This window comes from Notothenia coriiceps, unplaced genomic scaffold, assembly GCF_000735185.1.
Source record: "Notothenia coriiceps isolate Sejong01 unplaced genomic scaffold, NC01 NC01_scaffold00006226, whole genome shotgun sequence".
Lineage (NCBI taxonomy): Eukaryota > Metazoa > Chordata > Actinopteri > Perciformes > Nototheniidae > Notothenia > Notothenia coriiceps.
This window is the reverse complement of record NW_011338927.1, coordinates 9382-19515: the sequence shown is the minus strand read 5'-3', so window position 1 is coordinate 19515 and position 10134 is coordinate 9382. Positions and strand designations below refer to the sequence as shown.

The window sequence follows — 10134 nt, the reverse complement described above, 5'->3', positions numbered from 1 at the left end:
TCACCTCTGATGTGAACTCTCTTATCTTAAAATACTGAGAAGAAGTTTAATCTAAGGAGATTTTCTTCTAAATTCATGAAATAGGAAGTTTTAAAATCCTAATATCATATCACCTCATATGAACGGTATGTAGGATTTGAATATATGATGTGAAGAGGTGGAAGATTCTCTTTTGAAAGAATATGTATTGATGTCAATTGCAAAGAATCGTTCATTTTAAACCAAATGTTCAACTTTATGTATGTCCGTAACAATTTTATATGACTGGTCTGCAAATTAGTTACAGCTCTACCAATGAGACATAAGGGACGAAAAACCTCAATTGTGTTTAAACTGGAACTTAACTGCACCGATGTTTCTATAGTTATACTTGTGTTTCTGTTGGTTTGTTTCAATGCCTGGTTAGAAAATGATATAGTTATTTTGATTATGTTCCTGATATACATCACATTTTACATTACATGTTACTTGTTTAGACGCTTTTATACAAAGCGCCTTACATACTCAATACTGTGGCCAATCCCCACAGGAGCAATTTGGGGTGAAGTGTCTCAGGGACACAACGCCATGCTGACTGCAGTGGGGTTTGAACCTGTACTCCCCCTGATCCGAACACCAACGCACTAACCCACTACGCCACACGCCTCCTTGATGGTCTACTCACAGACAAAACGTTCTTCATGGTGATGACAAAGATGTTGTAGGCGATCAGGAAGTCCCAGTAGTGGAGGATCTTTTTGATTGGTTTGAGCAGCAGCTCTCCACCAAAGAGCAGGAAGTAGAAGCAGGCCACAAGGTAGCCCATGCAGAAGATGCTGATGCGCGTTGTCCCCGTGATGAAGATGATGGTGAGCACGAACCAGAACAGGTAGCTGAACATGATGACCTTCAGCATGTCCAGGTACGACCTAGAGGACAGTGGAAAAACGATTATGTCAGCACTGTTTCAACAAAATGATGACAGATTCAATATATAGATTATTTTTCAGATACGTTGCCAGGTCTAAATGTCAGAGAAATGTCATTGTTTGTTTTATTACTCTAATTCCTAGAAGTGATCTGGCTTAAGTGAACGAGACGTAACTAGCTGGCTGCATTCATGCCAACATTAGGAAACACATTATTCCAAAACAGCTACCCAAAATTCAACGCTGCAGTCACACCTGATACATGGAATCATAGCCTAAATTAGATTTTTATTATTGCAGCATTTTAAGAGGCAATAAGTGGACTGTGTTTACTATTCAGCCACTTTAATTTAGATGCATTTGTGCCGTTTATATTGGATGTTACATCACTTTTTTTATTTTATGCAACTTTATTTGCGTTTTCAGTAAAATTCTAAGTAATTGTCCCGCCCTATTATTGTGACTTTATTGTTTAATGTTGAATTAAATTAACTTGAGATTGACCAAAGTTTATGAGCTGAATTTTACACGGGGTTAAAAATAAACAACATGGACCCTGGCCAGCTGAGCTAAATTGCTAATACCACATCATACAATTTAAAACAGTATTCCAGTTCATTGTGTTGCTGTGAGCATAATCCTCCCATCAATCACACTTAGGGTACTGCTTAGGGTCAGGACTCCGGTAAGAGTCTGATCGATGGTCGTGAAACCAGACTCCTGTCACTCAGCGCAGGTTCATAATGGTCACTTCTGCGTGTGTGTAACATGCTAAAAGTATTGTTTTCAGGTGAGAGACCATCAATATAATGTGTGGAGAGGATACATAGGAAGCAACTTGCATTAATTGGATTGACCTGGGGAAAACATGGGACCACAACAGCAGCTGCACTGTTGAGGAAGCAGCTGTGATGAAGTGGGTTTGGATCGGACGATGCGTTGATGGGCCGGAATCGCTGAGTGAGTGTCCTTCTTCATCAGGGGGAGAAAATACCTTTTCCATACTTAAAAGCTATTTATTGAGTTAGAGTACAGGACAAAAGCGCCTGAGTCGCGGAGTGACGGACAGAGTGTTTTTGTGGATTATGGATTTCTCCCCCCACCCCGTATCCGTAATTGGATCCTGGAGGGAAACGATGGAATAAGTGCAGAGCTGCTGCGGCGCGGACAGACGGGCTGTACTGCTCTCTTCTCTCTACTAGGGGCTTGTTGATGGACACAGAGTGCGTTAATAAAAGACTTGTCCACTTTGCGCATCAAAACAGTGGAATGTGAAGAGCACATAATCAATGACTGTGGACAGGTCAGGATGCTCTCGCTGTCTTTCTGACTCGCTGTCTATTTCCCTGCCTCTCAAAGAAATCTCTCTTCACTCTTTTCATGAGAAAAGTCAGGATCCAGCTCTGAACTCAAATATGGGACAACAGCCAGACTTCTGTATATACAATGGGTCTCTCACTAAGCTACGGTCATCTGTCTCACCTATATTTGTCTAGGATAAAGGATTTGCTGAGAGAGTATGTTCTTATTCAGCACCACTCCACTTAGGATTGGTACAGCAACGCAGAAAGCAGCCAAGTATAACAGCAGTGTTCTCCTGAGTTAGCATCGGAGCAGCTCCACTGGAGAGGAGTCTTATTAGACCGACTTCTGAGGAGTATGATGCCTTTCTTTATACTTTTCTAAATGTACCCGACCAGGGAGGGAAATCAAACCTGCAGCTTGCTTCACTGCCTTTCACCCCATCACTCAACTCAAAGCACTAATTGATCATTTACGTCAGTCACATCCTGGTTTGCAATAAGTATTTCTCTTTTTTTTCTTTCTTGGGGCAGAAGAAACAAGTCATGAACCATAGACATTAACATTTTTAAGCTATGATAGGGTTAGAAAACAGATGTTTACTTACAAATTCAGTCGTTTTGGAGAAATGTTATTATTGATTTGCATTCATGCTTGTATTCACATGATGAAATCCAGTATTTACTCTGTTTTAACGATCTTGTCTGGTCCCTACCAACTCCTGGAGGAAATATCTGGCACATTAGCTGCCAAATGTTCCACTATTTTCACCCGCTATTCGCTAACTGTGTCCGTCTGCTGTTTGGTGTTGAGCATGTTCGGTACAGTGGGTTTTACATTTTTTGAATAAAAACAGCCACCTCTTTAATCTACCAAATAATACATTTTGTATCAGTGTATAATCTAGTAAACCTTAGACCTAAATAGACATCTCTGCATTGGTAGGAACAAATAACAAATATGGTTAAACTCTAAAGTTAGTGTTTTCCTTTTAAAAACGTATACAAAAAGTTTTACTCTACATAGAGACCACAAGCATTCACATCCATACAGTGGGATGTAACCCATATATTATACAAATACAAAACCTTCTTAATAGTGCTGCTTGTTTTGAACAAATGTCTCTTTTGACAAAATTGTAAGCATCTAACATCATTAAGGATCAATTTAACTGGCTACTTCACTTCCTCTCCATTTATGCATCTTGTCCCTCTTGGTGATGCCGGGCTCAAATGGCATTCAAACTATAAAATGTTTACTGGTACTGTAAAATCTAATATAAGTGAAATAAAAGTCTCGGATCAAGTGCCATAAACTTTACCAAAGTAGCTCTGATAGGAATAAAACGGAAACATACTTGCTCCACTTCCTGCTGCAGTAAATGTAGCTAAACATTGATGTACGTTTCTGTGCCTAGGGTGACCAAGCCAAATGTGGGATTACGTTTGTGCGGACAATGCGGGACATGTTAATGCTTTGCTAAGAGCTAGTTTACAATTAAATATAATGTCTATCCAACCCTTAAAAATAAACATTTCTTTAGAAACTGTTAGCTTCTAAATATTATTTACAACGCTTTACAATGGTTTAATTGTTTGCACAAACTATGCAAGTGAAGTAATTAAAAATATCAATTTTGAATGGAATTTTTTTCAACATTTTTTATCATCAATAAATATTCTCGTGTTTTTGTGTCTGGGAATCTCCCTCAACCGGCTACACCCATAAGTAAATCAATGTTTTCTGTTGATTGATTGACATCTGACACAGCTAATGGTGATAGCCCTCTCTTGTTTTCTCAACACCTTTGGATAAAGCCAAGTTTTAGACGGGCGACTGTCAATCAAATGCGGGACATCGGCTAAATGTGTGAGACAAATGACAAAAATGCTGTGCAGTCCCACACAAAGCGGGACAACTGGTCACCCTATCTGTACCTGCAGTGGATGAAATCGGGGACGGGGTTGTGGACGCTGAAGGAGGCGGCGTCCAGATCTCTGCAGATCTCCACGTTGTCTCCAGCCATGATGCGGACCGACGCCTTGTTCTCATCCTCAAAGACCTGCCTCTGGAGCGAGGCACACAGCAGCAGCATGAAGTCATCTGGAGAAGCAGAGAGGAGACATTTCACTTGTGGGGAAAATCTTGGTCGTAATAATACAAGAAACTTTAAAAGTCCCCTATCATACTGTTTTTCATCAATACATTACAGGTCTCAGATTTATACAAACATGTCTCTAAAGTGTTTTGCTCCAAACACCAAACAGATCATTGCAGCATTACCCACAATCCCCTCTGTTTCAGCCCTGTTTCAAAAGTGCTGATTCTCTGTCTGTTACTTTAGATGAAAATAAGGAGCCCCTCCCCACGCCCCTCTGAGAGAGATTTGGTTAAAAAGAACACAATGGTGCTCTAGGAGGAGATTCAGGTGATAAGGGGGGGGGTTACCTTGGTTGGTGATTGGCTAATAGTTACACAAGACAACACATCGTTATGACATCATAAAGTGGCCAAAATCTGATCAGCTCATTTTCAGACAGGTTTTTTATATAAATGGATCAGGACAAAAAGAGAGAGAATCTTTTTTCCTGAAACTTTCAGAGTCTCTTTCCACAGATATATATTGTTGATGTAGAAGAGACATGAACAAGTAGATTTTGCATAATAGGTGACCTTTAATGACAATTGGTATTATTACCTGTGATGAGGATAGAAGGTTTAAAAAATAGATTACTACTGAGTTTCTTCAGAATTTCTGTGATTGAAGGCACAGATACATCCACAAATCTCTGAGATTAACAAATGTACGCAAAATAAACTTTTTTAGCAACCACATGGCTTCACTTTGCTGACTTGGATCAACATCATACCACAGAAGCCCCTGATACATTTACATTTTAGTGAGGAGGTGCAACAGTATGGAAACTGGTTATATAACGGCGTCCGTGGTGTTATGAGGGTTATCACACCTTGTAATGTTAAGCGATGTGGTACCTTAACAAAAAGGTGTTTTTCTGCCTAAATTCAAAGCATTCATTTGAGTTATTTTCTCTGAATATTACCCAATTTGTAATAATTTATTTAACCTACAATGGCCCTTATACACATTCGCAATAACCACTACACATCTATAAGTGAAAAACCTACAGATGAGGAACGATGGATTAGGCGGGGTGCGGAAATCTGGAACATAGAGCCACTTGACCACATTGGAGTCAGTCGTAGAGTTGGGAAACCTCCAGGGATAGTCTGAAATAAAAACATACGCCATTATCATCGGACATATAGGATTTATGATTGTGGATCACTTTAAAAGAATGGCATTTGTGACAATTAAAGCTTTGACATTGAAACAACAGATGAAACTTCACAAATGCAGAGGAGCCTTTCGCCTTTTATGCACTAAATAATGGCCCCATTGACTGTAAAATGCTTGGTGGATTGATAGGGACAATAGTCTTTGATTGTGTCCTGATATCAAAGCAATAAGTACAATCTGGCCTTGTTGTTCACACCAGGGTTTCCGCTAGGATTTTTTCTCGCTGGTCAAATGTCCGGACAGAATTTATTTTACCGGACAAATTTGAAACTTACCGGTCATGTTTCAATAATAATAATAAGAACTGTGTAGCAGACTATGACCGGATATGCTGATGTTTAAAACTCAGTTAATGGGGTTCATTTTTATATTGCTTCAGTTTATAATCGTAACAGATCGAAAAATTCAGATTCATTTTTCAATAAATGATACGCTACAACAAACAACATAATTATTACATTCAACTAGACCGGAAATATCTCCGTGGATAGTTGATAATTCCTCACTTATAGCAGGCTATTCTGACCGCCGGTTAGCCTAGCGCTTGTTAGGGAGTTAATAATGACGCTGTAAAACTGACCGGTCCAAAAACTTAAATGCCAAAAAAGTTATGTAAATGTATCGATTTTTGCCATTATGGCCGATGCCTTTTGGAGACCAAGTGTGTTTGGAAACGTCCGACGACCGCCCTAGGGTCTACGTCTATTTCATGACCTTCCAGTCGGTACTGCTGCTCCTTCTCGTCAATAAAACCCGGTCTAGAGTACGCCTACCGAAAGGAGGACGCAGACATGTACTGACGGTTTAGTCCCGCTTCCGCACTTCGTACCGCATCTTCAGGTAGGCGACGGGTACTGTAACTGGTGCTCGTCGCTCCGTGACGACTCCGTTTTGTGTAGTTCCTTATGTTTGTAAATTCACAACAAGAAGTTTTTCTCCTATCATAAATCGTTTACAAGTCCAGGTTTAAACATAAACACGAAGAGGAAAGGTGGGTGAGACCCAGCTTGGTTCGGGCGTCAAAAGAGACTAACCAAGTTGGTGAACCTCTACCAGGGCCGGGGAATCGGAAGTGCTAATGTTACACAACTCGCGATCGGTTATTTTCGCCCTACAATGAATCACTCATTGAACAATTCCTTCGATTTGTTTCCTCGAGGTTAACTCCGTCCTAAACCCCTCACACAACCCTGCTCTTTGAGGGAGACCTCCTCTGAACCCGATTGTACAATTCGGAAACATCTGGTAGTAATGTACGTGTGATTTTGGAATGTTGTGGATGCGCTTCTTCCTTTTTGGGTTTTTCCTGTTTTATCGCCGTCGAGCAATCCGGAGAAAAGTCAAACATGAACAATGAGTTCGAGGTTTTGAACATCTCTTCGATCAACTACTTATAAACTACTTCGCCTACTACGTGCTAAACGGTCCACAACGGCACGACTATAGTGACCTTCTACTAGACGCCGCCGCCCCTCCGCTGTCGAACCAAGGAGTCCAGAACTTTCATAAGGGACCTAACGCCATCCTACCAGTAGAGCTTGCGATTGTCTCGAATCGTAGTAACTTCAAAAGGACGTGTCTACCGTCTCAATAGAAATTTACAACAACCAAGATTACACTTTGTAAAAAAAAAACTTACTATAATAAAAGAAAACAGAGACGAACGTAACGTAAACTATAACTCGCATTAGGTTTTCATTGCCCTTTTATACCAATGTAATGAAATTAAAAAATCTAATAGAAAAACCAACCCGAACGACCAAACAAAGGGGTGGGGGACGTCCGAATCGGTCGGGTCCAGCAGTCGAAAGACCGTCCGGCTGGGTCACCGGACCTAGGTGGCGGTGAGACGATATGTCGCGTCTTAAGAAAAGGTACAGTAGGAAAAGACCTGAAGACTCATCCAGAAAAAAATACGGGACACCTGTCTTAGTGTAGTAACATATATACTTCATTATTTCACATTCCTATCAGTCGCGTATTCCCGACATGACGTCGATTAAACTCGTCGGTGTAATAAAAATCTAAGATGTGGTGTAAAATGTAATTTAAGTAGACCGTGGAAGTTACATGAAACAAATTTGACCGTAAGACGTTCAAAAGTAAATCTTCGAACTATTGTATTATATTTGATCACAATTTTATAAACAGCACTTTAAGTTAGTAACTCCCAACAGATAAAAAAAAGATTTCGTCGTAAAACCGAATTTGTGTCTAGTGTTTTTACAAACATAGTATTGTTTACCTATGGAAAAATTATGTGAATAAAAGTTTTGTTTCGTGCCAATACTAATATCTGTTTTCGAATACTGAAAACATTTGTATGCCGTACGAAACAAAACGTTTTTATTCACATAATTTTTCATAGTAGAACATAATAATTTTTTCGTAAAACACATAGATCAACAATTGTTTACGGACTGAATCTTTTTTTTATCTGTTTTGTGAGTTACTAACTTAAGTGCTGTTTATAAAATTGTGCATCAATATCATAATATCGAAATTTATTTGACAACGTCCTCGTTTAGTTCCAAAATTTGTTTCATTAGACTCCGTACCGGTCTCTTAAAATTTACATTTACGAACGCACGCATCTTAAAAGATATTTATTAAACGACGAAGTTGTAAGAGTCATTGTCGGGGACTATAGACCTGGGTAGGAATGTAAAATGATGGTATATGCTTACGTATACCAAGCAGGTGTCGGTCTTCTGATGAGTCTTGGTTGTTTTTTTTTTTTTTTACAGGTCTTCCCTACTGTACGTTCTTCTTAAGACGACGACATATTCTCACGCCACCTAGGTCGGTTGACCCAAGCGGGGACGTCCTTTAGACTGCTGTGACGACGCGCGATATGGAGTCCCACTCCTCTTGTTTTTGTCGTTCGGTGTTGGTTTTTTCTATAGATTTTTTAATTCAAGTTTCATTTACATTGGCTCCATAAAGGCAAGAAAACCTAGATGGAGTTATAGTTACGTACGTTCGGTCTCTAGTTTTCTTTTCATTGATAGTTAATTTTTTTACAAAGTGTAGAATCTTGTTGTGAAATTTCGTATGAGAGGTAGACACGTTCCTGTTAGAAGTAACTAACGGATCGCAGACAATCGGCAAAGCTCTACTGGTAGATGGCGGTAAGTCCTATAAAGTTCTGACTCAGTTGTTCCCGGACGAGCGAGGGCGGGGCGAGGTCTAAGTATGAAGGACCTATAGTGTGCCGGTTGTGGACCCTGTAGCGTAGTAGGCGAAGTAGTTTTAATGTAAGTAGTTGATGAAGAAGAATGTTCAACCTGACTCCATCTTATGTTTACTTTTCTCGGATTGCGTGCCGGGATAAAAGGAAAAACCCCAACAAGGGAGAAGGCAATCACAACACAAAAAACAAAAAAAAAAAAAAAAAAAAAAAAAAAAAAAGATATCCAAACACACGGTACGATTTTACCAAGAGATGTTTCCGATTGTACAAGGGTTCGAGAGGGAGGTCCCCCTCGCGCCTCAAAGAGAGGGTGTGTAGGGGTTAGACGGTGAGTTAAACCTGAGGAAACCAAATGAAGGAATTGTTTTCAATGTAGTGATTCATTGTGAGGGCGAAAATGAAACCGATCGCGAGGTTGTGTGAACATGCAAAGCACTATCCGATTCCCCGGCCCTGTAGAGTTCACCGCAACTGGTTAGTCTCTTTTGACCCGAGACCAAGTCTAGTCCTCCACCCACTTTTTCTCCTCTTTCGTGTTTATGTTTTAAAACCTGGACTTGTAAACGCATTTTATATAGGAGAAAAAACTTTTGTTGTTGAATTACAAACACTAAGGAACACACAAACCGGAGTCTGCACCGGACGACGAGCGAAGCCAGTTACAGTTAGCCCGCCGTCGGGCCGTTACGCTAGATGCGGAAGCCTACGAAGTGCGGAAGCGGCGAATAACGTCAGTACGATGTCTCGCGTCTCCTGTTCGGTAGCGACTCTGACCGGGGTTCTATGACGAAGAAGTGAGCAGCAGTACGAACTGGGAAGGTCGATGAAATAGACGTAGCCCTAGGGCGGTCGTCCGGACGGTTTACAACACACGTGGTCCCAAAGGCAATCCGGCCTATAATGGCAGAAAAAAATCGAACATTATTACATGAATTTTTGGCGCACTTAAGGTTTTAGGACGGTCAGTTTATAACAGGCTCAATTAGTTAATCCTACAAGGCTCTAGCTACCGGCCGGTCAGTAATAGCCCGGGACTATAAGTTGAGGAATATTCAAACTATCCCATCGGAGCAGATATTTCCGTCTAGTCCTCTCGACCTTGACTAGCTATACGGGCTGTATTTGCGGGCGCTTCCTTCATATTGACGTGCGCTCTCTAGCTTCCCTAGGACTAGTCGACGACCTCCAGACTGCTTCGTGTCGCGAGACGGCGGGGGGGGTTGACGTAATAGTGGACTTCGGGGCGGGGAGACAAGATCGAGCGGAGTACCCTTGACCTGCCTCGACAGTCCTCGTCTCTCTTTCTGCTCTACCCAAAAATCTTTCTCTCCCTAGGCAAAAGAGGGCACACCCAATAATAGGTTTCAATTACATTTGAAAACTTATTACATGAAGTAGATGATGTTCATCGA

The 10134-nt window shown here is 40.8% G+C and overlaps 1 protein-coding gene across 1 annotated transcript in view; it reads right to left on the bottom strand.

The window, feature by feature from the left end:
• Positions 1-664: 664 nt before the first annotated feature.
• Positions 665-10134, bottom strand: part of LOC104943561 (piezo-type mechanosensitive ion channel component 2-like) — a gene marked incomplete at both ends in the record, with an annotated part of 15451 nt that continues 5981 nt past the window's right edge. Inside the window, 3 exons of the mRNA XM_010769013.1 lie at positions 665-908; positions 4148-4313; positions 5358-5459. Of these exons, the coding sequence (XP_010767315.1) occupies positions 665-908; positions 4148-4313; positions 5358-5459 (512 nt within the window). The remainder of the gene's footprint in view (positions 909-4147; positions 4314-5357; positions 5460-10134) is intronic.